General features: G+C 49.5%; 1 protein-coding gene across 1 annotated transcript in view; it reads right to left on the reverse strand.

The window, feature by feature from the left end:
• Positions 1-6,060: 6,060 nt before the first annotated feature.
• The window catches only part of LOC136294288 (zinc finger protein 665-like), a 113,537-nt gene continuing 94,259 nt past the window's right edge, over positions 6,061-25,338 (reverse strand). The window contains 2 exon segments of the mRNA XM_066191925.1: positions 6,061-6,387; positions 6,765-6,871. Of these exon segments, the coding sequence (XP_066048022.1) occupies positions 6,061-6,387; positions 6,765-6,871 (434 nt within the window).

A 25,338-nucleotide genomic window follows, 5' to 3' on the forward strand; every position in this document is an offset into this window, starting at 1 on the left:
CTGGATTCAGCTAGATCCATGTTAGCAGCATTTATTTGCTCAGATAGTCTTCTCTTGCTCAGCTCCTGTGGCCTAAGGCTTCAGCTCCTTTAGCTCCGGTGCTAAGCTGTTCATGCTGAGACAACTCAGAGAGAAGAATACAGTTCATCCAATTCCTTCTGGAACACAGACAGGGGAGGGTGTGGAAACAAGAACATTGTTTGGAGCGGCCTCCTCTCTGCCCTTCACGCCTTTGAGTGCTCTGAAACAGCTGAGAGCTTTCTCCAAGAGTGCAATGAAGCAGCTGTTCCTGCTCCCAGGTCTGGCTCTCTCCAGTCTCTGACCTTGCCTGCTTTTGTCCCTCTTGCTGTGCCCTCTGTTCCCCTGGGGCTCGGTGGCTGCTGCCCAGGACTGTGGAACTGGCACAGATCCAGGGGTCGAGACCCTCCTTTCTCTGCCCTTGCAGCTGCCTGCTCACAGCAGCCTTTTCCATCTGGAAGCTCTACGTGAAGGAGTCGCCACCTCTGTTCCTTGCACAACCCCCAGGAGCCCAGGGCTGCCATCTCAAGTCCCTGCTGGCCCTGAGGGCTCCCGGGTGCCTCAGGCTGCTGTGACACCACTGCACACGGGAGGGAACAGTGGCGGGGGCTGTGCTCAAAGTCAGCTCCATGTGCTGCTGCTGCTGCTGTGGGGGTCGTTTGTCCAGCCCTGCCCCAGACTGAGGGATCAGATCCAGGCCCTGCTGCTGCTCCCTCGGGATCAGGCACAGCCTGGTTGTTGCTGTCAGTGCCAGCAGAAGCCGTGGCCGGAGCAGCGGGTGCTGACAGTGCCCCAAGGCCCGGGGCCGGAGAGGTCCCTGGGCTGGGGGCTGGCCGGAGCTGCCCCTTGTTCTCCCTCTGCCTCCTACAGAGCTGGGCCGGGCACAAGTGGGGCAGCACAGCAAACAGGGAGCCTGCCAGTCTCTTCCAGCCCTGTCTGCTCAAAGTTTGGGCCTTGGAGCTGCAGGTGGACAAAGGCAGCTGCTTCTGCTCCCTCTGTGTGTCCCCGTGTTCAGCAGTGCTGCTCCATCAGTCTGTGCCCAGCAAAGGGGAAAAGCCTCAGCCCTGCAGGGCCAGCGGGAAGGGAGCTGCTCCATACAGGAACAGGGAGCAAAGGAAACACATTTTTTAGGATGCGTTTTCTGCTAAAAAAAAAAAAAAAAAAAAAAAAAAAAAGAAGAAGATAAAACCCACCCCAAAACGTGTAGTTACAAGTCTTCCATAACTTTGGATTAAAAAAGATGTAACTGATGTTTTGAAATGAGAACTCAGTTGCTTTGTAAATGTGCTCGTGGTAAAGATTCATCAGCTGCATTCTTTTGCAGATTTTGAAATTATTTTCTATTATTAAGTAAATTTAAACTTCAAGCAATGGGAAATTGAAAGATGGATTGTGCACGACTGCATCTTGAGTGTAAAAATTTGGCAGTTTGAAACTTGGAGCAAAAGTGTTGCAAATGAAAGTTTTAAATCCCAATGGATTGTGTGACAGCAGTTTTTCCTATACTATGTGTAGCAGCCCAAGGATTTCATCAGTGGGGTTATGTGGGTGCTTTTAGCTTTGTCCTGTGCCACTCTGGGACGTCATGAAACAGGACTTCACCTGCCAGCAGCCCGCGTTTCCCTCTGCCACCCCAGCTCCGTGGACCTTGTGTCCCCCAAAGCAGACACAAAGTTTTCCTGCTGCTCTCCCTTTGCACAAATCCACAGAGAGCTGGGATTGTTCCAAGTCTCCTCTCTCCATTGTGCCATATTCCTGAAGAACCAGCAGCCCATCCCGATGAATACAGCGAGTTATGCTGATGGTTGTCAGCTCCATTTCCTGCCTAGAAATCCTGAAACTGCTTCTAAATGCTGCTCCCCTCAGCTCTTGGAAACCTACTCACACAAAGCTGGGAAAAAATCCCCTGGCTTCTGGCTTACAAGTGAGCCAAAGTTAGAGCTCTGTGGAAAATCTCTATCCATCCCTATCCTTTTAAGATATCTGTATGTGGGGTGCGCATGGATGTGTCTTGTATAGAAAGGAAGGAGTGCACAAGCACCATGCCTGACACTTTCCCACTCTGTGTTCATTCCATACCCATGGGTACAAAGACATTATGGAAACCCTGGCACAGACAGACCCTTCTGTGCACGGATACAGAGACATCCAAGAGCCCCTTGGTCATCCTGCTGGAAGGACGACAAAAAGGGAGTGGGAACTCAGCAGTGAGGAGAGCTGAGGGCTGGAGAGCAGCTCTGAATCACACTAAAATGTCTCCGGACTTCTAAGACATTGCTACTCTTCAGCCAGTGACAGTCCCTAAGCCTGGGACCCAGTCTTCCTCATGCTGAGGGGCACCAAGGAAGGCAGCAGTGTGATGGAGACTGGGATGGGCTGGGAACTCACTGGGGAAAAACAGGGAGCAGTTGTGAAGGAAAAGGCAGGTGGGGGACAGAACTGTTCAGAGAAGAGCTGAGCTACAGCTTGAGCAAACTTAAAAATGTCATTTGGGGCCATCCCAGATTGATTTCATTTCAGAAGATATTGAACAAGTTTATTTTTGGGGAGGAATCATGTTTTCTCTTGGAGATGTACACTCTGCAAACTTGAGCTGCATTGCCAAAATGCTGCTCAAGGCAAGTCTCTGCTGCAGGGCACACCATTTCTTCTTTGGCTGATTCCGGCCCAGTGCTGAGCCCAGCAGAGCCCTGGCAGAGCCCAGAGCAGCCTCAGCACCCGCAGAGCCCAGCTGCAAGGATAGAAACCAGAAACCGCCCGTCAGCTGAAGGCTCCTGTGCCCTTGTCCCAGCCGCCCGCGGTGCCCAGGCCATGCTGGCCGTGGTCAGGGCTGGGCCCAAAGCTGCCCATCATTGCTGCCCTTGGCAGCAGAGCAGGAGGGCAGGACGTGTGCCCAGCCTGCAGCCAGCCAGGGCAGATCCACCTCCCCAGCAGCTGCCCAGAGCAGGATGCTCCTGTGCTGGCTGCCATCTCCCAAAAGCTCTTACCCCACCCGTGCCAAGAAGATGTGGACTCACCTCACGCCATCCGCCGCTGGAAGAAAAGCTGCTCCCAAACGATGTCCCCATCCTTCTCCAAAGGCACGGCCCGTCCACGCCACAGCTGGTCCCAAGCACTTCGCAATCCAGACTGGACACTACTCAAGAATGCTGCCTTCAGAGAAACAAGCAACCAATTCTTGAAAAAAAATTACAGACAAAAAGGGGAAACAAGAAAAAAAGTTTAAAGATCTTGTTTCCCTCAGGGACTTGACTAAAGCCCAACCCCTACATGCTGGGGAAAACCCCACTCACGGGTGAGAGAAGCCCATGCTTTCTCTCCTCCTCCCTGTACTGCTCCCTAAAAGCATTGATGGTCTCAAAGCAAACAAGGGGAGTGGGGCAGCCCAAGCCTTTCCTTGCCTGCAAAGCAAAGCAGCCCATGGACAGGCCCTGGAGTCCCAGCTCTGCTCCCACCTTGGGGGTTTGTTTGTGTCGGGCTGGCTGCCCCAGCCCCAGCCCAGGGCACGGTGGGTGGTGGGGGCTGTTGGCAGGGCCAGGAGCCAACTCCCATTTCCCAACCACCTCAGCCCATGCCCCCAGCCCTGCCCAAAAGCAGCAGAGCAGCCCACTGAAGAGCTCATTTCATCCACCCCAGCAAAGGGGGGAACCTTTGTTTCCCAGCCAGACCGTGCAATGCCCAAATCTGGGAGCATCCACCCCGCTGTGGACTCATCTGCAAATTGGCTGTGGAGCCTGGCTTTGAAGAAGCTGCCAGAATCAAAGTCCAGCATCTTCAGGTGTCGGTGGCCAGGTGGAGGAAGAGCTTGTCATCCTTGCTGTCATCCTCCATGTTTCCAGCAGCACCAGAAGCTCAATCTGGTACAGCTTGTCCAGGGGCTCCTTCTCGTTCCCTGGGGATGAGACCAGGCTGTCAGGGTTCTGCCCAGGGCCCCAGCTGTCAGCGAACCAGGACAAGCAAAACCAGCCTGGATGGCAGCCACCAGTGCCGGGCAGAGCAGCTCAGCTCCAGCACAAAGGGCTGCCTGTGCCCATCCCATGACCCCTGCGCAGTGACACAGGCAGGACAAAAAGTCTGGGTTGCTCTGCTTCTGATTGCCAAGGCATGCATGGGGCTGTAACTTACCAGGGCCCTGCATCAAAGTGTGCCTGTGGCTCTCTCCCTTCTTCTATGGCAGAGGAGTATCCTGCATCCAAGGATCACAGAACAGGTCTTCTAATGAGGGCCTGTCCAAAGAGTGCACTGATAAACATCACCTGATCAGACCTTGGCAATCTGGGGAGAGAAACCAGAAGCCACCAGTCAGTTGGAGAAAGCTCCTGTCCCACTATTCCCATGCCCAGGCCATGCTGGATGTGCTCAGAGCTGGGCCTAAACTTTCCCACCAATTCCCTGTTTTGGAGGAGATCAGGAGAGCAGGACATGTGCCACCTCCTCAGCAGCCGCCAAAGCAAGATGCTCACAAGCCAACTGCTGTTTCCCAGCACTGGTATTCCCCCCGTGCCCAGAGATGAGCATCCACCTTGAGAGAGCCGTTGTGGCAGGGAGAGCTGATGGTGCCAGCTGATCTTCTGACCCCTCCTGAAAGGGTGCTCTCCACAGACCATCTGGTGCAGCAGGATGCCCAGGGACCAGATGGTAGCTGGCTCGCCATCGTACCAGCCATAGTGGGTCCATTCCGGGGGGCTGTAGGATGGTGTTCCTATGGAATACAGATGGAGTTCATCAGGGCGATGCTGCTGCTCCCAGAGCCTGGCCCCAGCATCCCTGGGCATGCGGGGGCTGCACCAGTGGCACGTGGGGTGACTGCTGCTCTCTCACCAGCACCACTGACTTGTTTACAAACTCAGGGTTGGAAAAAAAGCTACTAGTGTCTGAAGGGGGCAGCGGAAGCCGTGGCAAGGCCTGACCATGACATGCAAAGGAAAAACCCACTCAGCACTGGGGAAAAACCATGCCCTCATCCTCCCTGCCTGCATTGCCCCAAAAAACATTATGAAGCCAGGGTAACTAAGGCAAGCAGAGCAGCCCAAGCCCATTCTTGCCTGCACACCAAACTGGCTGCTGCACTGCTTCTAGGCCCCGCTTCTCTGCTACTCTCACCCACAGGTGTTTTTGTCGAGCTGTCTGCCCCAGCCCCAGCGCCAGTCCTGGGCAGAGTGGCTGGCAAAGGCTGCCAGCAGGGCTGGAAGCTGGCCCCCCACCCACCCCTGCTCAAAAGCCACTTGGCTGAAGACTCAGTGCCATGACTGGCAGCAAAAGGGAGAATCCCTGCTGCCACACTGTCATGATCCGCTCACACAAGCGGGGTTCGTGATGGTTCGTTTTAGGGATCTCAGAGTGCAAAAGACACAGCGGGGGACAAACTCAGTTTATTCAATCACAAATGCACCTTTATTTAGTGCCAACAAATGCGATAGTGGGGAGAGAAAAGAGAATAGTAAGAAAGACAGAAAAAGTGGGGAAGGGGATTATAGCTACCAACATGGAGGGTCGAGTCCTCGAGGCTTTTGAAGATGCCAATAGACGCGAGTTTCTCCAGTGGGGTGATCACAAAAGTGAGCGGGGGTCTCCAGGGTTTTTATAGTCCTCTCCGAAGCGACAGGCAGTTGGCCAAACAGGTGGGGGAAATCATTGCAGTGTGTTCGTTTTGAGAACTCAGAACAAGTCGGTCATCAGCAGGTACAGTGTCAACCAGTACAAGTCAGCAGGTGCGGTCACTTCACCGTGACTTGCCCATTGTTTCTGCTCAGGTTCTGATGTTCCGATATGTGTGCTGGGTTTTTCCATCAAACACATCTGCAGGCAGCACTTGGCCAACATCCCACCTCAGCCAGGCCAGAACTCCTGTGTTGAGATTTTCAAGTCCCTTTTAGGGGTTTCAGTCTCTCTCCTTGACAATGGTCGTGAGGCAGATGAGGGATCTTCGGACCATATCTTACACACACCCAGGCTGGGCCATGAGATGCTGGGACCAGGAGCACACCCCTGCGTGGGCTCACCTGCAAATTGAGTGTATGCTGTCTCTTGCAGGTAGGTGCCTCAGCCAAAGTCAATCAATTTGACCTGCCCGGTAGTCAGGTCAACCAAGATGTTCTGGGGTTTGATGTCCCTGTGCAGGACCCCACAGCTGGTGCAGTGCTGCACGGCTTCCAGGACCTGGCAGAACAGCTCCCGCACCTCCTCCTTGGACAGGAACTTCCATGCCCGAATGAAATGCTGGAGGTCCTGATACCGCTCTGGGTGCTCCAGCACCATCACAATATCGTTGGAGAACTCCACCCACTCCAGCAGCTGGACCACACCAGGGAAGCCAGTGGAGACCCTGTCCAGCAGCACGATCTCCAGTGGTGCACTGGTGCCGTTGGACTGCGGGAGGACCACGATGCTGTCAGTGGGGCTGAGGCCGTTCCAGGGGTGGGGAAGCACTCATCCTGCCCGGGATGTTCTGCACCCTCCAGTGGCCCCACGCCCGCTCTCCCTCGAGGCGTCCTGGAAGCGTCCACCCTGCTGGGCCTCGGCTCATCCCCGCCCGGCACGCCCCGGCTTCTCCTGCTGGGCCCCCGCTCACTCACCAGCTCTCCCCAGTGCCGGACGCGGTTCTGTGGCACCCTTTTGATGGCCACCTGCAAGCCAAGGGGAGCAGCGGGCTGAGCTCACCGCCCGCCCTGCCCAGCCCCATCCTCTTCCTCCTCCTCCACCCTTCTTCTCCTCCTGCACCCCCTCCTCCTGCGCCCACCGCTCACCGGGGCACCCTCTGAAAGCCGCGTCGCCATGAAGACAGTTCCGAAGCCACCGCGCCCCAGCAGCGAACCCAGCCGGTACAGCTCCTGGAGGCCCTGCTGCGCCTTCCCTGCCGGCAAGACGTGGCTGTCAGCGCTCGGCCCGGGGCCAGGAACCAGGAACAGTGTCTGAGCGCCCCTCAACAGCCCTGGGCCGGGCATCCCCAGGCATTCGCTCCTCAGAACGGGACACCGGCGGCTCGGGGCTGGTGGCTGTGCTGCCCAGTGGCGGATCTCGGGCCGGGAAAGCTGCAGCGGAGGCAGCAGGAGCCGCCATGCCGCATGTGTTCTCCGCAGGGCCCGGGGGGCCAGGGCCGGGGCCAGGCTCGGAACAGGAGGAGGCAAAGGGCAGCGATACTGTCCCTGGCCCAGGCACTGATCACCACCCAGCACTGCCATTGCCAGTACAGCCAGAGGCTGTAAATAAATAGAGAAAACCATCTTGGATTGCTTCTTTCCATTTTTGTTTCATTTTTTAAAAGCTGTTTCAGCTTTCCCAGAATCTTCTCCACAGTCCTGTCTGCTCTTTCCAAGAACCTTTCCTGGAGAACAAGCTGCAGCTTCTGTCATTAAATGTGCTGCCAACTGCAGCAAGTTTGTGAAGGAAAATAAAAAATAGTTTTACAAATATATTAATGGCAAAAGGAAGGCTAAAAACCAACCTTTGTTCTCTACTGGATGTGGGAGGGAGCTTAGTAACTGCAGATGAGGAGATGGCAGAAGTGCTTAACGCCTTCTTTCCCTCACTCTTGAGTGGGAATATGGCTTGTGCTCAGGACAGCTGCCCTCCTGGGCTGGTAGATGTTGTCAGGGAATAGAATGGTGCCCCTGTTATCCAGGAGGAGGCAGCCAGAGAACTGCTGAGCCAAATGGATGTTCACAGATCTGTGGGCCCAAATGGGATCTACCACAGGGTGATGAGGGAGCTGGCAGATGAGCTTGTGAAGCCGCTCTCCATCATTTACCAACAGTCCTGGCTCACTGGTGAGGTTCCAGAGGACTGGAAGCTGGCCAATGTGACAGCCATTCACAAAAAGGGTGGGAAGGAGGAACTGGTAATTATAGGCCAGTTAGCCTGACCTCAGTACCCGGTAAGGTCATGGAGCAGTTTATATTGAGTGTCATCATGCAGCACCTACAGGATGGCCAGGGTATCAGAGCCAGCCAGCAGGGGTTTAGGAGGGGCAGGTGGTGTTTGACCAACCTGCCCCTTTAATGACCAGGTGACCTGTGTGGTGGATGTGGGAGAGGCTGTGGATGGTTTCTGTCTGGACTTCAGCAAGGCCTTTGACACTGTCTCCCACAGCACACTCCTGAAAAAGCTGGCAGCCTGGGGCTTGGACAAGAGCACTCTTTGCTGGGTTAGGAACTGGCTGGATGGCTGGGCCCAAAGGGTGGTGGGGAATGGTGCTGCATCCAGCTGGCAGCCAGTCAACAGTGGTGTTCCTCAGGGGTCTGTGCTGGGGCCAGCTCTGGTCAATATTTTCATTGATGACATGGATGAAGCTATTGAATCTTTCATTAGTAAATTTGTAGACAACACTAAGCCGGGAACATTTGTCGATCTGTTGGAATGTAGGAGGGCTCTGCAGAGAGACCGGGAATGGTTGAATGGATGGACAGAGTGCAACAAAGTGAAGTTTAATAAGTCCAAGTTCTGAGCCCTGCACTTTGGCCACAACAACCCCCTGCAATGCTCTAGGCTGGGGACGGTGTGGCTGGACAGTGCCCAGGAGGAAAGGGACCTGGGGGTACTGGTCGACAGCCAACTGAACATGAGGCAGCAGTGTGCCCAGGTGGCCAAGAGGGCCAATGGCTCCTGGCCTGGATCAGGAGTGGTTTGGCCAGCAGGAGCAGGGAGGTCATTCTTCCCCTATACTCGGCACTGGTGAGGCCACACCTCACGTGCTGTGTCCAGTTCTTGCCCCTCAGTTTAGGAAGGACGTTGAGATGCTTGAGCATGTCCAGAGGAGAAAACAAGGCTGGTGAGGGGCTTGGAACACAACTCCTGTGAGGAACGACTGAGGGAGCTGTGGTTGTTTAGCCTGGAGAAAAGGAGACTCAGAGGTGACCTGATCACTCTCTACAACTCCCTGAAAGGTGGCTGTAGTCAGGTGGGGGTTGGTCTCTTTCTCCAAGCAGCACCTGACAGAATGAGAGGACACAATCTTAAGCTGTGCCGAGGGAAATACAGGTTGGATATTAGGAAAAGTTTTTTATGGCAAGGGTGATAAATTACTGAAATTGTCTACCTGGGAGAGGTGGTGGCATCACCATCCCTGGATGTGTTTAAAAAAAGACTGGATTTGGCACTTGGTGCCATGCTTTATTTCAGTTGTTAAGGCACGGGTTGGACTCAATGATCTTGGAAGTCTCTTCCAACCTAGTCATTCCGTGATTCAGTGATTCTGTGAAAGTTTACAGGTAAAATGGGCTAAGTAAATGAAGCTACCACTATTATAAGAGTTTGATGTTGAATTGGATGTTTCATTGAATGCTTTGCCGAAGTTCCTTGATTTCCTGTATTTTACCACTAAAGTTTTGCGTTGCTTTGACCTCTTAGCTCAGTTGGTTAAAGCATGGTGCTAATATCACCAGGGCTGGGGGTTCAATCCCTCTACGGGCTGTTCACTTAAGAGTTGGATTTGATGGCTCTTCAGGATCCCTTTGCAACTAAGAATATTCTGTGCATCTGTTCATGCTGAGAATATCTGGTTGGCATTTCTCCTGTGCCAAACTTAACTAAAGGAACCTTTGGTTACTCCCATTATTTTAGCGGTCTGGGGTGTTACAGCCCTGCAGGCTCACAACCGCCTCTTGTTTCCATGAGGCCCTGCTGTGTCACACTGGCCCTTGGTTCCGTGAGGATCTGGAATGTCACACAGGTTGATGCCATTTGTCCTTGCTGCCCCTCCCATCCCACTGCCCCACAAACAGCCCCGAGCCACCCGGGAGGGACAGGCCCTGCTGTGCCAGGCCTGGGCTCAGGGCTTGGCCTTTCTTGCTCCCTCCAACCAGCCCAGGCCTTGCTCAGCATTGCAGTTCCCTGCTCACAGCCTGGGGCTCCCTGCAATCCTGGCCTCAAAGATCTGCTCTCAGCAGTCCCTGGGGAGCCTTTGGCCCTCCCTGCCCTCAGTGGAGCCCAGGGATGCTCCAAGGGACTGGGACTTTTGCTTCCGACTCCTTGAGCAGCTTCTTCGACCTTCTCTCAGTGCCTGGGGCTCTTGGGCTCAGCCCCAGATCTACCTGATAAAAAACCACTGAAATCCCTGTGGAGCTCTGTCTTCCTTCAGTTGTCTTCAAGTCTCCATGGCTTGTGCAGCTGCTTGGAATCAGTTTGGAATTCTCTTGAGGAGGAAGATTTCAAAGTGCACCTCATGGTTTTTGGTTTTTTAATTACGTGAGTATTTTTTATTTTTCATTTATTGAAGAGTTGACTGAAGCATTCTTTAGGTGATCTTGGTGCTGAATGTCTCCTTAGGAGTTCTGAGAACAGAGAAGAATGAGCCCCTTGCAGGCTGACCCTGTTTGGACAACCTGCTTCTCACCCAACCTCACCATGTGTGACATCACCCACCTTGGACTGAGCTCCCAAAACATAAAAGAAAATTCAGGTTTTTTTAAAAAAAACAAAGTTATGTAAATAATAAAATTAGAATTATATTTTTCAATTTTATAATAATGGTATTCTATATTTTATCACCTAATTTTTATATTTACATTAAAAATCAATATATTTTTAGCAAGGAAAGAAGTTATTGGTCACTGGTTCTAAGTAACACACTTCATTAATTGATTGACCACTATTGGCTATTGATTTCTTCTTCTTCATGCTGATTTGCTCTATTTTTAGTCCTTTTGTCATCTCTTTTAGCATTTTCTCAGACAGGGTAAAAGGGGCAACTTTGGGGTTCATGGAGACATTTCTGGGGCACATTTGGGGCAGGGAATTTGGAGAGAACTTGAGGGTCTGGAGGACACTTTTGGGAACCAGGTGGACACTTGGAGGGGCACTTAGGGATTCTGTCGGACAATTCGGGGTCCAGGGGGGCACTTGGAGGTCAGGGAGGGAAATCCGGGACCCTTCGGGGTCCGGGCGGGCACTTGGGGGGCTCTGAGGGGACTCTCTGGGGCGCGGGGGATGATGGGAGTTGTAGGCACGTGTAGAACACGGTTTAACGGGGCCACGGAGCATCACGGGAGGTCGAGGATCAGCTCCAATGGCTGTCGGCGGGGCGCGGGGCATGATGGGAGATGGAGTCACGGCTGGAGTAGCGCTCCAAGTGTGCCGTGGAGCATGCTGGGAGCTGTAGTCCCGGAAGTGGCTCGGATGGGGGTTTGGGGCTCCGGGAAGGCACTTGGGGAACACTTTTGTGTCCGAGCCGCGATTTGAGGTCCTCGGGGGGAACGTGTGCGGTTAGGGAGCACTTGCGGGGAGCTTGGGGAGCTGTAACCGAGCTCTTTAGGGCGCGGGGCGGGGCAGGAGTTTTTAGGCTCAGAACCGTGTTACGAGGGGCTCCGAGGTCAGGGGGGATGATTGGAGAAGAATTCCCTGAAGTCGCTCTAACGGGAATCTGTGGGGTTGGAGTGCTCAAGGAATCCGAGGACGCTTTTGGCTGGGTTGGGGGCAATGGGCACTGAGGGAACAGTTAGGGATCCTGGAGGGCCTGGGGGACACTTGTTCACTTCAACGTGTTTATTTGCTCATGAAACATACGTATTGTATTTGAAACTTAATATTCCATAGGCATAGGTTCCATAGGCATAGATATCAATTAGTCTAAGTGCAAAACCTAATATTCCATGTAAGAATGATGTTCTCTACTGTTAAAAGCAAAATTAACCAAAACAAAAAAGAGAGGGTTAACAATTAATGATGAGAAAAACAAGTTCCACTCTCTTTTAGAACTTTATAATTTTAACGGAAATTAAAAAAAAAAAAAGACAAAGTAGGAGACAGAATAAGCCAAGCTTCTCGGCCAAGGGGGGACTTGGCATCAGGTCTGCCCATTGCCCCCCCTCATCCTTTAGGACTTCTATCTTTAAGGAGCGCCGTGTTGAATATTCAATAGATGGTAATCAAACATTCCTTTTTGATCTGTTTTAAGTATCCCCGATAATCTTATCTAGTAGATTTATTTTGTGGGTGTCTCCACGTAGTCTGGTAACATGGGTATAAATTTTCTTTTGAGGTTTTCTGGTTGTCTTGGTTTAGGAAGACAGGTATCTGCTAGGTAAAATTACAATCAGAGGCTCTTTGGCAAAGATTTGGGAAATAGGAATAGCAGTTCTTTACTAGTATGTAATACAAAGCAAACAAACACAAAAAAACTCCCCCCCCCCCCCCCCCCAAACAACTACAGCATTAATGACAAAACGACAACAGTACCAAGAACCTTGAGGGCTTTGTTTCACAAAACCCAGGGCAGTTTGGTTTCGGTGTCCCTGCAGGATCCTCAGAGCACCAAGCTGGAACAGTGGAAAAGTCCCGGGCTGGTAGCTGGGATGGCAGGGTGTCCCGGCAGGCAGGGGCAGGATGTCCCGGCAGCGCAGGGGGTGCAGGGTCACGCTGCAGCAAGAGGAGCAGCGCCGAAGAAGCTCGAAGGCGAGGCAGAAAAGCGGCCCAGCCTCCGCAAGTGGCAGAGAAAAAACTCAGGATTCAGGTCGAACCGGTGATAGTAGATTTCCCAGGACTGGATCTCTTTGGCACAGTGAAACTCCTCCAGCCAGCAACAGCCGTTCTCCGCTCGGCGTGCTTTGCGGCGGCTGAGCTCCTCCAGGAGCGGCAGACACGCGTCTCCCCGAACGCCGGAAGCAGAAAAGCCCGCAGCTGCCTCAAGCTTTGTCTTTTACCTGCTTTATCTCCCCCTTCCACCTTTTGTCCACCTCTTTGTTTCAGTTAAGTACTCTCAAGTATCCAACACTTGGTCCCCTTGGTAACTTGTGGAGAAAGAATTCTTTAGAGAAAGAAGGAACAAACCTAACCCCCAACATTATCCACCCCGAATTTTTTTCCCATACCAACATATTACATTGAGTTTTAACTGTTAAAAATACATATATATATATGCAAATATGGATGCAGCCACATTGTCATGGGTAGTTCACCCCAAAACAAGGTCCCCTTGAGGTATGCATCGGGTCTCTCCATCCTTTTGCATCACCCACCAGGTGCAACCTGGTCCCTGAGCGAAGACAACCCCACGGATGGGATTGTCTTTGCTGGAGGCAGGATTAATCCAAACAGTTTTTCCCAGCATACCTCTCATGTGTACCACTGGAACCTTATCTCCGTCTGTCTTTTGCAAGGGCTCAGATTGGGCAGGACCTGCTCGGTTGGTGGAACCTCGAGTGTTCACCAACCAGGTGGCCTTTGCTAAATTAGTATCCCAATTCTTAAAGGTTCCCCCACCCAGTGCTTTCAAGGTAGTTTTAAGCAGGCCATTGCACCGTTCAACTTTCCCGGCCGCTGGTGCATGATAAGGAATATGGTACACCCACTCAATGCCATGTTCTCTAGCCCAGGTGCTTATAAGACTATTCTTGAAATGAGTCCCATTGTCCGACTCGATTCTCTCAGGGGTGCCATGTCTCCACAGGACTTGTTTTTCCAGGCCCAGGATGGTGTTCCAGGCAGTAGCATGAGGCACAGGGTAGGTCTCCAACCATCCAGTGGTGGCTTCCACTATGGTTAGCACATAACGCTTGCCCTGGCGGGTTTGGGGAAGGGTGATGTAGTCAATCTGCCAGGCTTCCCCATATTTATATTTGGACCACCGCCCACCATACCATAAGGGCTTCACCCGCTTGGCTTGCTTGATTGCAGCACACGTCTCACAGTCATGGATAACCTGAGAAATACTGTCCATGGTTAAATCCACCCCTCGGTCTCGGGCCCACTTATAGGTGGCATCTCTGCCCTGATGACCCGAGGCATCATGGGCCCATCGGGCTAGGAACAACTCTCCCTTGTGTTGCCAATCTAAATCTATCTTTGACACTTCTATCTTGGCAGCCTGATCTACCTGCTTGTTGTTTTGGTGTTCCTCATTAGCCCGACTCTTGGGAACATGGGCATCTACATGGCGGACTTTCACAGGCAGCTTCTCTACACGAGTGGCAACGTCCTTCCATTCATCAGCAGCCCAGATTGGTTTTCCTTTACGCTGCCAGTTGGCCTTTTTCCACCTTTCCAGCCAGCCCCACAGAGCATTGGCTACCATCCACGAATCAGTGTAGAGGTAGAGCTTTGGCCACTTCTCTCTTTCAGCAATGTCAAGGGCTAATTGAACAGCTTTGAGTTCAGCAAGCTGACTTGATCCCCCTTCTCCTTCAGTGGCTTCTGCAACCTGTCGTGTGGGGCTCCATACGGCTGCTTTCCACTTACGGTTCATTCCCACGATGCGACAGGAACCGTCAGTGAAAAGAGCGTAGTGTGTTTCTTCTGCTGGCAATTGGTTGTACGGAGGAGCTTCTTCAGCCCGTGTCACTTGTTCCTGCTCCTCTTCGTCCGTGAGACCGAAGTTTTCTCCTTCCGGCCAGTTTGTAATTATCTCCAAAATCCCAGGGCGATTTGGGTGTCCAATACGGGCACGCTGTGTGATGAGGGCAGTCCATTTGCTCCATGTGGCATCAGTGGCATGGTGCGTGGAGGGAGCCTTTCCTTTAAACATCCACCCCAGCACTGGTAGTCGGGGTGCCAAGAGGAGTTGTGCTTCTGTGCCAATCACTTCTGAGGCGGCTTGAACTCCTTCATAGGCGGCCAAGATCTCCTTCTCTGTGGGAGTGTAGTTGGCTTCAGATCCTCTGTAACTTCGACTCCAGAATCCCAGTGGTCGGCCTCGGGTCTCCCCTGGCACCTTCTGCCAAAGGCTCCAGGACAAACCGTTGTTCCCGGCTGCAGAATAAAGCACATTCTTCACATCTGGTCCCGTCCTGACTGGGCCAAGGGCTACTGCATGAGCAATCTCCTGCTTGATCTGGGCAAAGGCTTGTTGCTGTTCAGGGCCCCAGTGGAAATTGTTCTTCTTGCGGGTAACCAGGTAGAGAGGGCTCACGATCTGACTGTACTCAGGAATGTGCATCCTCCAAAAACCTATGGCTCCTAGGAAAGCTTGTGTTTCCTTTTTGCTGGTCGGTGGAGACATTGCTGTGATCTTATCAATGACCTCAGTGGGGATCTGCCGCCGTCCATCTTGCCACTTTACTCCCAGGAACTGGATCTCTCTGGCAGGTCCCTTGACTTTGCTCTTCTTGATGGCAAACCCGGCTTTCAGCAAAATCTGGATGATCCTCTCTCCTTTCTCGAACACTTCAGCTGCAGTCTTTCCCCACACAATGATGTCATCAATGTACTGTAGATGTTCCGGAGCCTCACCTTTCTCCAGTGCAGCCTGGATCAGCCCATGGCAGATGGTGGGGCTGTGTTTCCACCCCTGGGGCAGCCGGTTCCAGGTGTACTGCACGCCCCTCCAGGTGAAAGCAAACTGAGGCCTGCATTCTGCAGCCAGAGGAATGGAGAAAAATGCATTGGCAATGTCAATAGTGGCATACCACCTCGCTGCCTTGGACTCCAGCTCGTACTGAAGTTCCAGCATGTCCGGCACAGCAGCGCTCAGCGGTGGAGTCACTTCATTCAATGCACGATAGTCCACAGTCAGTCTCCATTCTCCATCAGACTTGCGCACAGGCCAGATGGGGCTGTTGAAGGGTGAGTGGGTTTTGCTGACCACCCCTTGGCTCTCCAGCTCACGGATCATCTTGTGGATGGGGATCACGGCGTCCCGATTTGTCCGATACTGCCGACGGTGCACTGTCGAGGTGGCAACAGGTACTTGTTGTTCTTCTACCTTCAGGAGTCCCACTGCAGATGGGTTCTCTGATAGTCCCGGCAAGGTGTTCAACTGCTTAATGTTCTCTGTCTCCACGGCAGCTATTCCAAAAGCCCATCTGAGTCCTTTAGGGTCTTTATAATATCCACTCCTGAGGAAGTCTATGCCCAGAATACATGGAGCCTCTGGGCCGGTCACAATCGGAAGTTTCTGCCACTCCTTCCCGGTCAGGCTCACCTCGGCTTCAACCAGAGTCAGTTCCTGTGATCCCCCCGTCACCCCGGCAATGGAAATCGGTTCTGCCCCCACATGTCCTGATGACATTAGAGTACACTGCGACCCAGTATCTACTAAAGCTTCATATTTTTGTGGCTCTGATGTGCCAGGCCATCGAATCCACACAGTCCAAAAAACCCGATTTTCCCGTGCCTCTTCCTGGCTAGAGGCAGGGCCCCTCTAGCACTGGTTATTATTCCCTTCTTGGACATACATGGTAGAGGTTCCTTCGAGGGAATCTGACACAGCATTCCCACCTCCGTAATACCTGGCAGCTTGCTCATGGGAGGCTGAGGCTACCTTCATTCTAGTGGAACTCCCTCTGTTAGCGTTTCTCTCCTTGAGCTCACGTACCCGTGCTGCCAGGACAGAAGTAGGTTTCCCATGCCACGCTCCCATGTCCTCCCCATGGTCCCGCAGATAAAACCACAGGTCAGCTCGAGGGGTGTACCCTCTCTCTCTCGCTGGGGGATGTTGGGCTCTGATTCTGGGGCCTGTGACTCACACCGGTGCTACATGGGAACTGTTCCTTCACATCTCCTCTCTCACCTCCTTTATCTCCTCTTTGAGTTCCTTCACCACCGCAGAGACATGAGCCTGCATTGGGCCACTGATCATACTTTCATAATTTCTGAGCTTGTTGGCAACAGAACCCACTGTCTCTCGGTTATCCTCGGCATTAATTGTTGCGATGAATGTGGCGTATTGGGATGGTCCATGAGTTGCCAGATTTCACAACATGTGCCCTGTGCATTTAACCTTGTCGGGGTCATTATCATGCTGTCCGGTCCTCCCAAAAAGTACTTCCAATACTGCCACTTCTCTCAACTGTTGGATTCCTTCCTCAAGGGTCTTCCATCGCATTCTATTGTTGTGCTCTTGCATTCTGTCTCTGTGGACAAATCTCTCTCTCACACTCATTAGAAGTCATTCCCAAAGGGGAAGGGGCCTTTGCTCTCTTACAAATACCTGATTTATACCTGAGTCCTGGGTCAAGGGTCCCAAATTCCTTGCTTCAGCACTATCCAGTTGCACACCTGTACCCATAAGGTCCCAGACTCGAAGTAGCCAGGCTGTATAAGCCTCACGTCCTCGTCGTGCAATATCTTTTTGCAGATTACGTAGACTTTCATATGTCAGGGACTCAGTGATGATCTCAACCTGTGGCTCTTCTGTGGGCTGTGAGGACCCTCCTTTCTTACCCTTAATATCAGGATTTGACGATTTCACTTTACACTTCCTTGTTTCCACAGGGGCGACTGCTGCTGGCTGTGGCTGCCCTTGTGGTTCAGCTGGAACCTGGACAGTTGTAACGTCTGTGGGTTCCACTGCTGCACCATCAGTCTCTGCCTTCTCGGGGCAGGGGGAGGGTTTTTCATGAGCTGGGGAAATGTACTCCTTCAGCATTTGGCCTATCTCTTTTACCAGAACCTCAACCCAATCCGGGTGGGTCCTTTCTGAGGCAGGCTGTGGGGCAGAGTCAGGCTCTGGGGTATCATCCCTATTCTGTGGGGTAGGTATCAGGGTGGTTATCCAGGTCAGTCTTCCCTTATCTCTGAATGCTAAACAGAATACGCATATTAGCAGCACCAGCCATTGTATGATATCATTAGCATTCAGAGAGGATTTAAACCCTTCAAAAACTGGTGGGGCAGACCCAAAGAGATGGGTAAAGGGTTGGGAAAAAGAAACTTCCCCCGGTGTCATTTCCTCACAGTAGGTACCATTGCTAAAGTAACTCCAAAAACACACAGTTAGTGTACGATAGCCCTGAATCCATGTGCCTGCCTTCCAGAGGAAATTAAAAATCCATGAGTTCTTCACCTTATTAAGCCATAAAATAAACTGGATGACAGTCACAGTAGCCTTAGTTATAGGGCCCATGTTTAGATAAGGGCCTGCAAATGGAAGGAATACAGCCACAACCACATGCCACCCAAACCAGGCTAAGTTAGACCACATGATGCAGCCTAATGAGGTTTTTATATCCAACGCACACAAAAGAAAGTACTAGGTTAGTTAAGAACTGCTATTTCTCTTCCCTTTTCTTTTCTCAGTGCCCTCAAGTCCCACACTTGGGCGCTAAAATCTGTCTTGGTTTAGGAAGACAGGTATCTGCTAGGTAAAATTACAATCAGAGGCTCTTTGGCAAAGATTTGGGAAATAGGAATAGCAGTTCTTTACTAGTATGTAATACAAAGCAAACAAACACAAAAAAACTCCCCCCCCCCCCCCCCCAAACAACTACAGCATTAATGACAAAACGACAACAGTACCAAGAACCTTGAGGGCTTTGTTTCACAAAACCCAGGGCAGTTTGGTTTCGGTGTCCCTGCAGGATCCTCAGAGCACCAAGCTGGAACAGTGGAAAAGTCCCGGGCTGGTAGCTGGGATGGCAGGGTGTCCCGGCAGGCAGGGGCAGGATGTCCCGGCAGCGCAGGGGGTGCAGGGTCACGCTGCAGCAAGAGGAGCAGCGCCGAAGAAGCTCGAAGGCGAGGCAGAAAAGCGGCCCAGCCTCCGCAAGTGGCAGAGAAAAAACTCAGGATTCAGGTCAAACCGGTGATAGTAGATTTCCCAGGACTGGATCCCTTTGGCCACAGTGAAACTCCTCCAGCCAGCAACAGCCGTTCTCCGCTCGGCGTGCTTTGCGGCGGCTGAGCTCCTCCAGGAGCGGCAGACACGCGTCTCCCCGAACGCCGGAAGCAGAAAAGCCCGCAGCTGCCTCAAGCTTTGTCTTTTACCTGCTTTATCTCCCCCTTCCACCTTTTGTCCACCTCTTTGTTTCAGTTAAGTACTCTCAAGTATCCAACACTTGGTCCCCTTGGTAACTTGTGGGGAAAAAATTCTTTAGAGAAAGAAGGAACAAACCTAACCCCCAACACTGGTTCTTTTCAGTTGGATAAGAAAACAGAAAATTAACAGGTTTTTTCTTAAAAGGGTCACAAGGTGACCCCTTTCCCATAGCTTCAGGCTTGGTGGCTTAAGCGTTACAAAAAAGAAGTCTTACCCCTCTGGTATGATCAAAAAAATACACATTTATCATCTTTCTAAATTCTTATTATTAAAACCATAATACAGTACAATTATAATAGTTATGCGAAAAGCCAACTATATAATATACACTTATAACAATCCTCCCTTTCTTTTTTTTATAACTCATTTGGCTTGAGCCATTTTCCTTGTTTTCTGGCCTTCATTATTCGTTCATTTTTTTCGCAGATCAGTTTTGCTTCTTCAAAGGGGTCCTTCATATTGTTTTGTTTCTTTAACACCATGATCTTTTCTGCTGTTCCAGATGTAGTCAATTTTGGGTCTGTAGGCATTGTTACCACTTGCATGCCTTGAACTACAGTTGGATATCGGCATAAGGGTGATATTCATATATTTTTAATAATTCAGGAGCAGGGTGCAGGGGGCAGCCACTGGTACCGGGGCCGGGACGGGCGGGATGGCTGTGTACAGGGGGGTGGCCGGCTGAGGCGGGGGAGGCAATATTTTTAGGACATCTAAGCCTTTTTTTTCTTTTTTTTTTTTTTTTTCCTCTTCTTGTTCTGTCTCTGGGGTTTCTGATATTTTAAAAATTCTTATCCCCATAGGGTCCATGTCTCCTCTCCAACAGGCAGCATATTTTTTCCTCCAGATTAAACGGTTCTTTTGAATTTACAAATATGTTTAAAACCTGACAAATCCACCCTTCAAAAGAACCCTATTTAGGCCAATAAACGTGGTCAAATCTTATTTTCCTTTTTGTCCATTCCATCATACAGTACTGAATCGTCTTTATTTTGTCTTTTTTTCTTGTACAAGGATCCATATCCCAATTTGCTAACAAAACCCCCAAAGGGCTATCTTGGGGTATTTCTGCTGGCAACTCTTTTTTTTCCTTTATTTCCTGAACCCTGATTTTTACTGGTTTACTGTCCCATTTTCAGGATTGTATCTGTTTATCCGTTGGTCTCTGGTTTTTTGTTTGTTTGGTTGGGTGGTTTTGGTTTTTTTTTCATTTATTTATTTTCTCACCCTCCCCCATTCACAACCGGACAACACAAGTAAACAATACAAGAAAATGGTACCCTCTTTTACTATTTAATATTTACCTATAGGCATTTAACTAACCTACCCCAGATGTACTTGGATTATCACACTTTTTAAGCTTCTAGTGTTTCTCAACCTGGCAGCTTTTTTAAAGCCCAGGTGTCTTGAATCTTACACTCCTAGCCTTTTTTGTGTTTTTTCCTCAATCTGGCAAAAATTCATATATTTGGTCACTCTCTGGCTGCTCTTAAATAACTTCTAATCCATCAATGTTTTGGGGGTCCCCCCCCACTTCTTTTTATCCCATTTTCCCAGTGGATTGTATAGGAAAACTATCGTCTCCCTTCCTGAGGGGTCCAACCCTTCCCTGGAACTGTCCCAGCCACCCGGGGTTTTTTACAACCCCTTTTTCCCCTGGGACCCTGTCCCAGCCACCTGAGGGTCACTTTCTCTCCTTTTTCATCTTTCGCTTCGCCTCCGTACTGGCCACCTCCCTCGCGAGAGAATGGAACCACAGCTTAAGAAGCTACCACACTTGTTTCACCAGTCTGGGGGACCCAGCCAGCGTCTCATTCACACACCACACAGACCCTCTTTAACCCACTCCCCTAAGAAATACTTACAATCCTTTTTCTTTCTTAGGTTATTCGTGCATGAGGTTTTTACGGAGCAAAAAAAAAAAATAATACTGCAGTTTTAGGGAGCCTTTTCCTTTTTCCTTACTTGGTTTTATTTTTTCTGTCTCCTTTGTTGTCTCTTCAGGTGTATGACCTGCGATCTCCAATTCCAACAAAGACAAACAAAGCGAGGCTGCCAAAAGTCAGGCGGGGGCATCCTTCTCGCTCTGGATTTCTGGGGGTTTCAGAGACGAGGTATATCCCAGCAAGAGCCCCCAAATTGTGAAAAACAAGTTCCACTCTCTTTTAGAATTTTCTAAATTTAATCGAAATAAAAAAATAGACAAAGTAGGAGACAGAATAAGCCAAGCTTCTCGGCCAAGGGAGGACTTGGCATCAGGTCTGCCCATTGCCCCCCCTCACCCTTTAGGACTTCTATCTTTAAGGAGCACCGTGTTGAATATTCAATGGATGGTAATCAAACATTCTTTTTTGATCTGTTTTAAGTATCCCCGATAATCTTATCTAGTAGATTTATTTTGTGGGTGTCTCCACGTAGTCTGGTAACATGGGTATAAATTTTCTTTTGAGGTTTTCTGGTTCTTTTCAGTTGGATAAGAAAACAGAAAATTAACAGGTTTTTTCTTAAAAGGGTCACAAGGTGACCCCTTTCCCATAGCTTCAGGCTTGGTGGCTTAAGCGTTACAAAAGAAGTCTTACTCCTCTGGTATGATCAAAAAAAAAAAATTCACATTCATCATCTTTCTAAATTCTTATTATTAAAAACATAATACAGTACAATTATAATAGCTATGCGAAAAGCCAACTATATAATATACATGTATAACAGTGCTGAAAAGATGTTTGGTTGCCATGTATGTGTATATCAATTTTGAAATTAAATTAAGCTTTACAAAAGGTCTTTCCACATCAGGAACAGTGCAATGAAGTCTGAACCTAAATGAGTGTGGAAGAAGTTATTCCTCAGTTGGTCAGGATTTATTTTAGGCAGGTGTAGTTTGATCATATTAATACTGATTGAATTTTTAAGCAAAACTCTGGTGAAGGTGATGTCTTAGCTAAGTCTTAGAACCCAAAGCTTGTACTGAATTAGGTCAATCTTGTTATGCTAAACATGGTGGCTTTCCCTGGTTTGTATAGAATGGCTTTTTTTTTTTTTTTTTTTTTTTTTTTTTTTTCCCCCTCAGAAGTTGCTTTTTGCCTCAGAAGAGGCAGGTAGGTGCCTCTCTAAGCTATCTGATCTGAGTCTTTTGTGTCTATGAAAAAAGTGCCTGGTTAGGTAAAATGGGAGAGGTGATTCTGTTCGGTAGAATAAGGGGGCCATTTAGGGAGCTGTGCTAGTACATACCTGTGTAATTTTGCTCAGTGGAATTTTAAGGGTTTTTTCCGGGGAAACAAGAGTGGTGGTTGTGAGCAGGAACTTTCTTAGGTTGCTGGGTACTTTCTGACCAATGCTCCAAAATTCAGTGTGAATATTTGGGGTGACAATTTGGTCCAACAAGACCATAGTGATGCATAGGAAAGGTAAAAATTTGGTTGTGGCAGGGGAGATATTTGGTACCTGTGCTGGTGAAGTCTCAGTTAAATGGTCAAATCACTGTGCAAAGATTTTGAAAACAATATGAAGAGTATCAAGAAGAGTGAGGAAATGGTCCAAAAAAGGAGAAAATATGTCTGTTTGAGAGCATGTCTTTGAGAGTGACCAGATTGGAGTCTGAGTTTGTTCTTATTTTTAGTTTTGGCTTAAAAATTAAGGGGAACTGAATGCATTGTGTACTTCCTTTACATCCTATGTATTGATATAAGATGGAAATATGGGTTAAAAATGAAACTGTACTTTGAGAAGACTGGAAACATTGGAGCCTGTATTTGAGCTAAATTTATAATAAAGTTGAATAACGTACAATTTATAGCAGAGATGCAGGAAAGAGTTTTCAGGTAAATGTGGATATTCTTTAGGGAAATGGTAAAATATTTATATGCATGTCGTTTGGATTAAAGTTGGAAATAAATGGTTTAGGAAGTAGATCAGGTCTTTGGAGGAAATGTAGATGATTCTGTTAGCTAAATCAGAGAGGGTTGGCAGCAGAATGAAATGGATGGGATTTGGGTTGAATTTTTATCACTGGTAGCAATGGCAGCCCGTGTCTGTGGTACTGCTAATAGGGGTAATCATATTCCTGGGTTCTGCATCTGTTTCCCAGGAGACAGCGGTGGAGGGAATGTTTGGGTGCCAGGCTGTTGCTGTGCTCATAATGGATTGCCGTCCATGGAGTGTTGGGGGTGCCAGGCGGCTGCTGTGGCCCCAGTGGGCTCCTGGAGTGTTTGGGGTCAGTGTGCAGTGCTGGGCACGGCCCTGGGCAGAGCAGCCTCGTGCCTGAGGGCAGGGGGAGGCCTCAGGAGGCTCTGGAGGATCAGCTGTGGCAGGGAAGCCCTCCTGCCAGCAGGCCTGTGGTGGTGGGTGAGTTACTTGTGCCCTATGACACAACCAGAATGCAAAGCTTTTAACTTGCAGTCAGGCCTTAAAACAAGATTTCGCTTCTTTCTAGATGATGCTGAAATATTGTACAAATGCGGAAAGCCGTGTCTGTGTTAGAATATCCTCCTTTCCTCACTGTTTGACCCACGTTATTTTTAGTGCAATAGCATTGTATCTGTCAAAAAGAGTGTTCTAGAAATAAGTTGCTGTCATGGTGCAATGCAGTTTCTAAATGACATTGCAGGTATTTGAGACACGTTCAGGTACTAATGACAGCTTTTTTCCTGAAATGATTTCTTGAGGGTTCTTGTAGGTGGAAACGAGTGTTCTTTCAGCTTTAATGAAATGTTCTCGAAAGATGGTGTTGGGCCTAGACAGGCTTGACTTGTGTCATGAGGTCATTCAGGGCTCGGATGCACTGCAAGTGATTGCATTTGTCATTTTCCACTTAATTTCTGAGCCACAGAATAGACTGGTTTCAAGAGCTTTAAGCCACAAATGTTTAAGAGACTTACAGATTTATTTTGCATTATGGCTGTGATTGTGTGCAATGCTCAGGTTCTGTTCCTTAACCCCCAGGGGAAATGCGATGTCTGCAAACGCACAGTGAGGTCAGGCCAGACTTGCTGTGGACAGGGCTCTGCAGTTGTCGTTGTGGGCTGAATCCGAGTTTTCATTGTGTGCTGGACAGAAGGGCCAGCGATTGCTGCGCCGTGTTTTGGATGCGTGCAAAGCACCGGGGAAGTTGGAGCTTGAGCAGGAGGACGCTGAGGTGGTTTTGTCGGAGCACCGGGGGCTCAGTGGGAGGTGTGTGAGATGTGAGGCGATTTGCAGGCAGCCTTTGAGGTGCTGGCTGTGCCGCTGCCGTCGGTGGTGCAGGAGCAGCCATCGGGTGTCCGCCTTGCCCCACGTTCCCGCTGCGTGTCCCCGAGGCCGCCGTCACTGTCCCGGCACGCTGTGCTGGCATTTACAGAGTGCCAGCAAGGGTGCTCGGCTTGCTGCAAAGTCCTGTTCTTGCCATGTGCATGTAGATGATGTTCTCAAATGAATTTTAGCTCAAAAAAGGGAATTTTCATGACAGGAATTAGGGACAGAGAAGAAAATGGAGATTTTCTGGAAAGGCTTTTGCTCATGTAGCTCCAACTCCCTGAGTGGGATAACCCTGTTGTAGCCTGCATCTTTTTGGATCCTTTCAGAGATGCCTTTCTGGGTGATGTTGCCATTCCAGGACTGGTGCTCTGGGACGTGAGATGTGTCCTTTGTGTCATTGTTATAGCTTTTCCCAACCACAGCTGGAGTGTTGTGAGCGTTCTCTCTCTCTGTTTCCCTGGGTTTGGGTTCTTGGGGCCTGTGCTGTCCCGATGAAAGAAACCTGTTATAATCCCTCTATGAAATTGAGATAGGAAGGTATATAAGAGTTATAATCTCTTGTATGACAAGTGCAAGATTTTGTTTGAGGAAAACATTCCCTAAACGTAAAAGAATAACTAAAAAAGGAGATATTTTAAATAGGAATTTAAACTATTAATCAATCTTAAGAATGGAATGGATGATTTTATCGGAGGTTCACATCTTACAGACTTCTTGTCATGTGGCTCCAGAGGTTGTTTTTTTTTTTTTTTTTGAATAATCTGGTTCAAGCATAATTGCAACTAGAAAATCAAATGCTTTTAAATTGGTCCTGATGCCATGTCTGTGGTGTTTTGTTTAGAAGCTCTCTGTAGCACTGCCCTTTATCAGCTGATGAATTGCAGGAGGAGTAACAGTATTTCATGTTGCTAAGAAAGAATTTTAATAATGCTGTGGACATGGGGGTAAATTGTAATAATTGAAGATTATTACTATATACTAATTATAACTATTCTTCAAGTGTTGATGCTGTAGATGCTGGCAGAGCATCTCTATGTATGTTCATTGTTGACCCAGAAATAATAATAACACTTAAATGACAGGTACTGTGGGTGATAAAAATGAATGGTTTGGTAAATGGGGGAGATGACACCGTTAGGCAGAGTAACTGGACCATTTAGTGGGCTGTGCTAATACAGACCAGTGTATTATTTATTACTCAGTGCACTTTTTGTGAGCAGGGGCTTTCTTGGGTTACAAGGCACTTTCTGAGCAAAGCTTCAAAATTTATTGTGACTATTTGGTGTGACTCTTTGGCAGACAAAACCCGAATGATGATAAATTCATAGGAAAAGTAGGATTTAGTTGTAGCAGAGGGGCACTTGGTGCTAATACTGGTGACATCCCACTTGAACGGTCAATTCAGTGTG

The sequence above is a fragment of the Chamaea fasciata genome, unplaced genomic scaffold, assembly GCF_029207755.1.
Source record: "Chamaea fasciata isolate MVZ Bird 193981 ecotype frontalis unplaced genomic scaffold, bChaFas1.0.hap1 SCAF_9, whole genome shotgun sequence".
Classification (NCBI taxonomy): domain Eukaryota; kingdom Metazoa; phylum Chordata; class Aves; order Passeriformes; family Sylviidae; genus Chamaea; species Chamaea fasciata.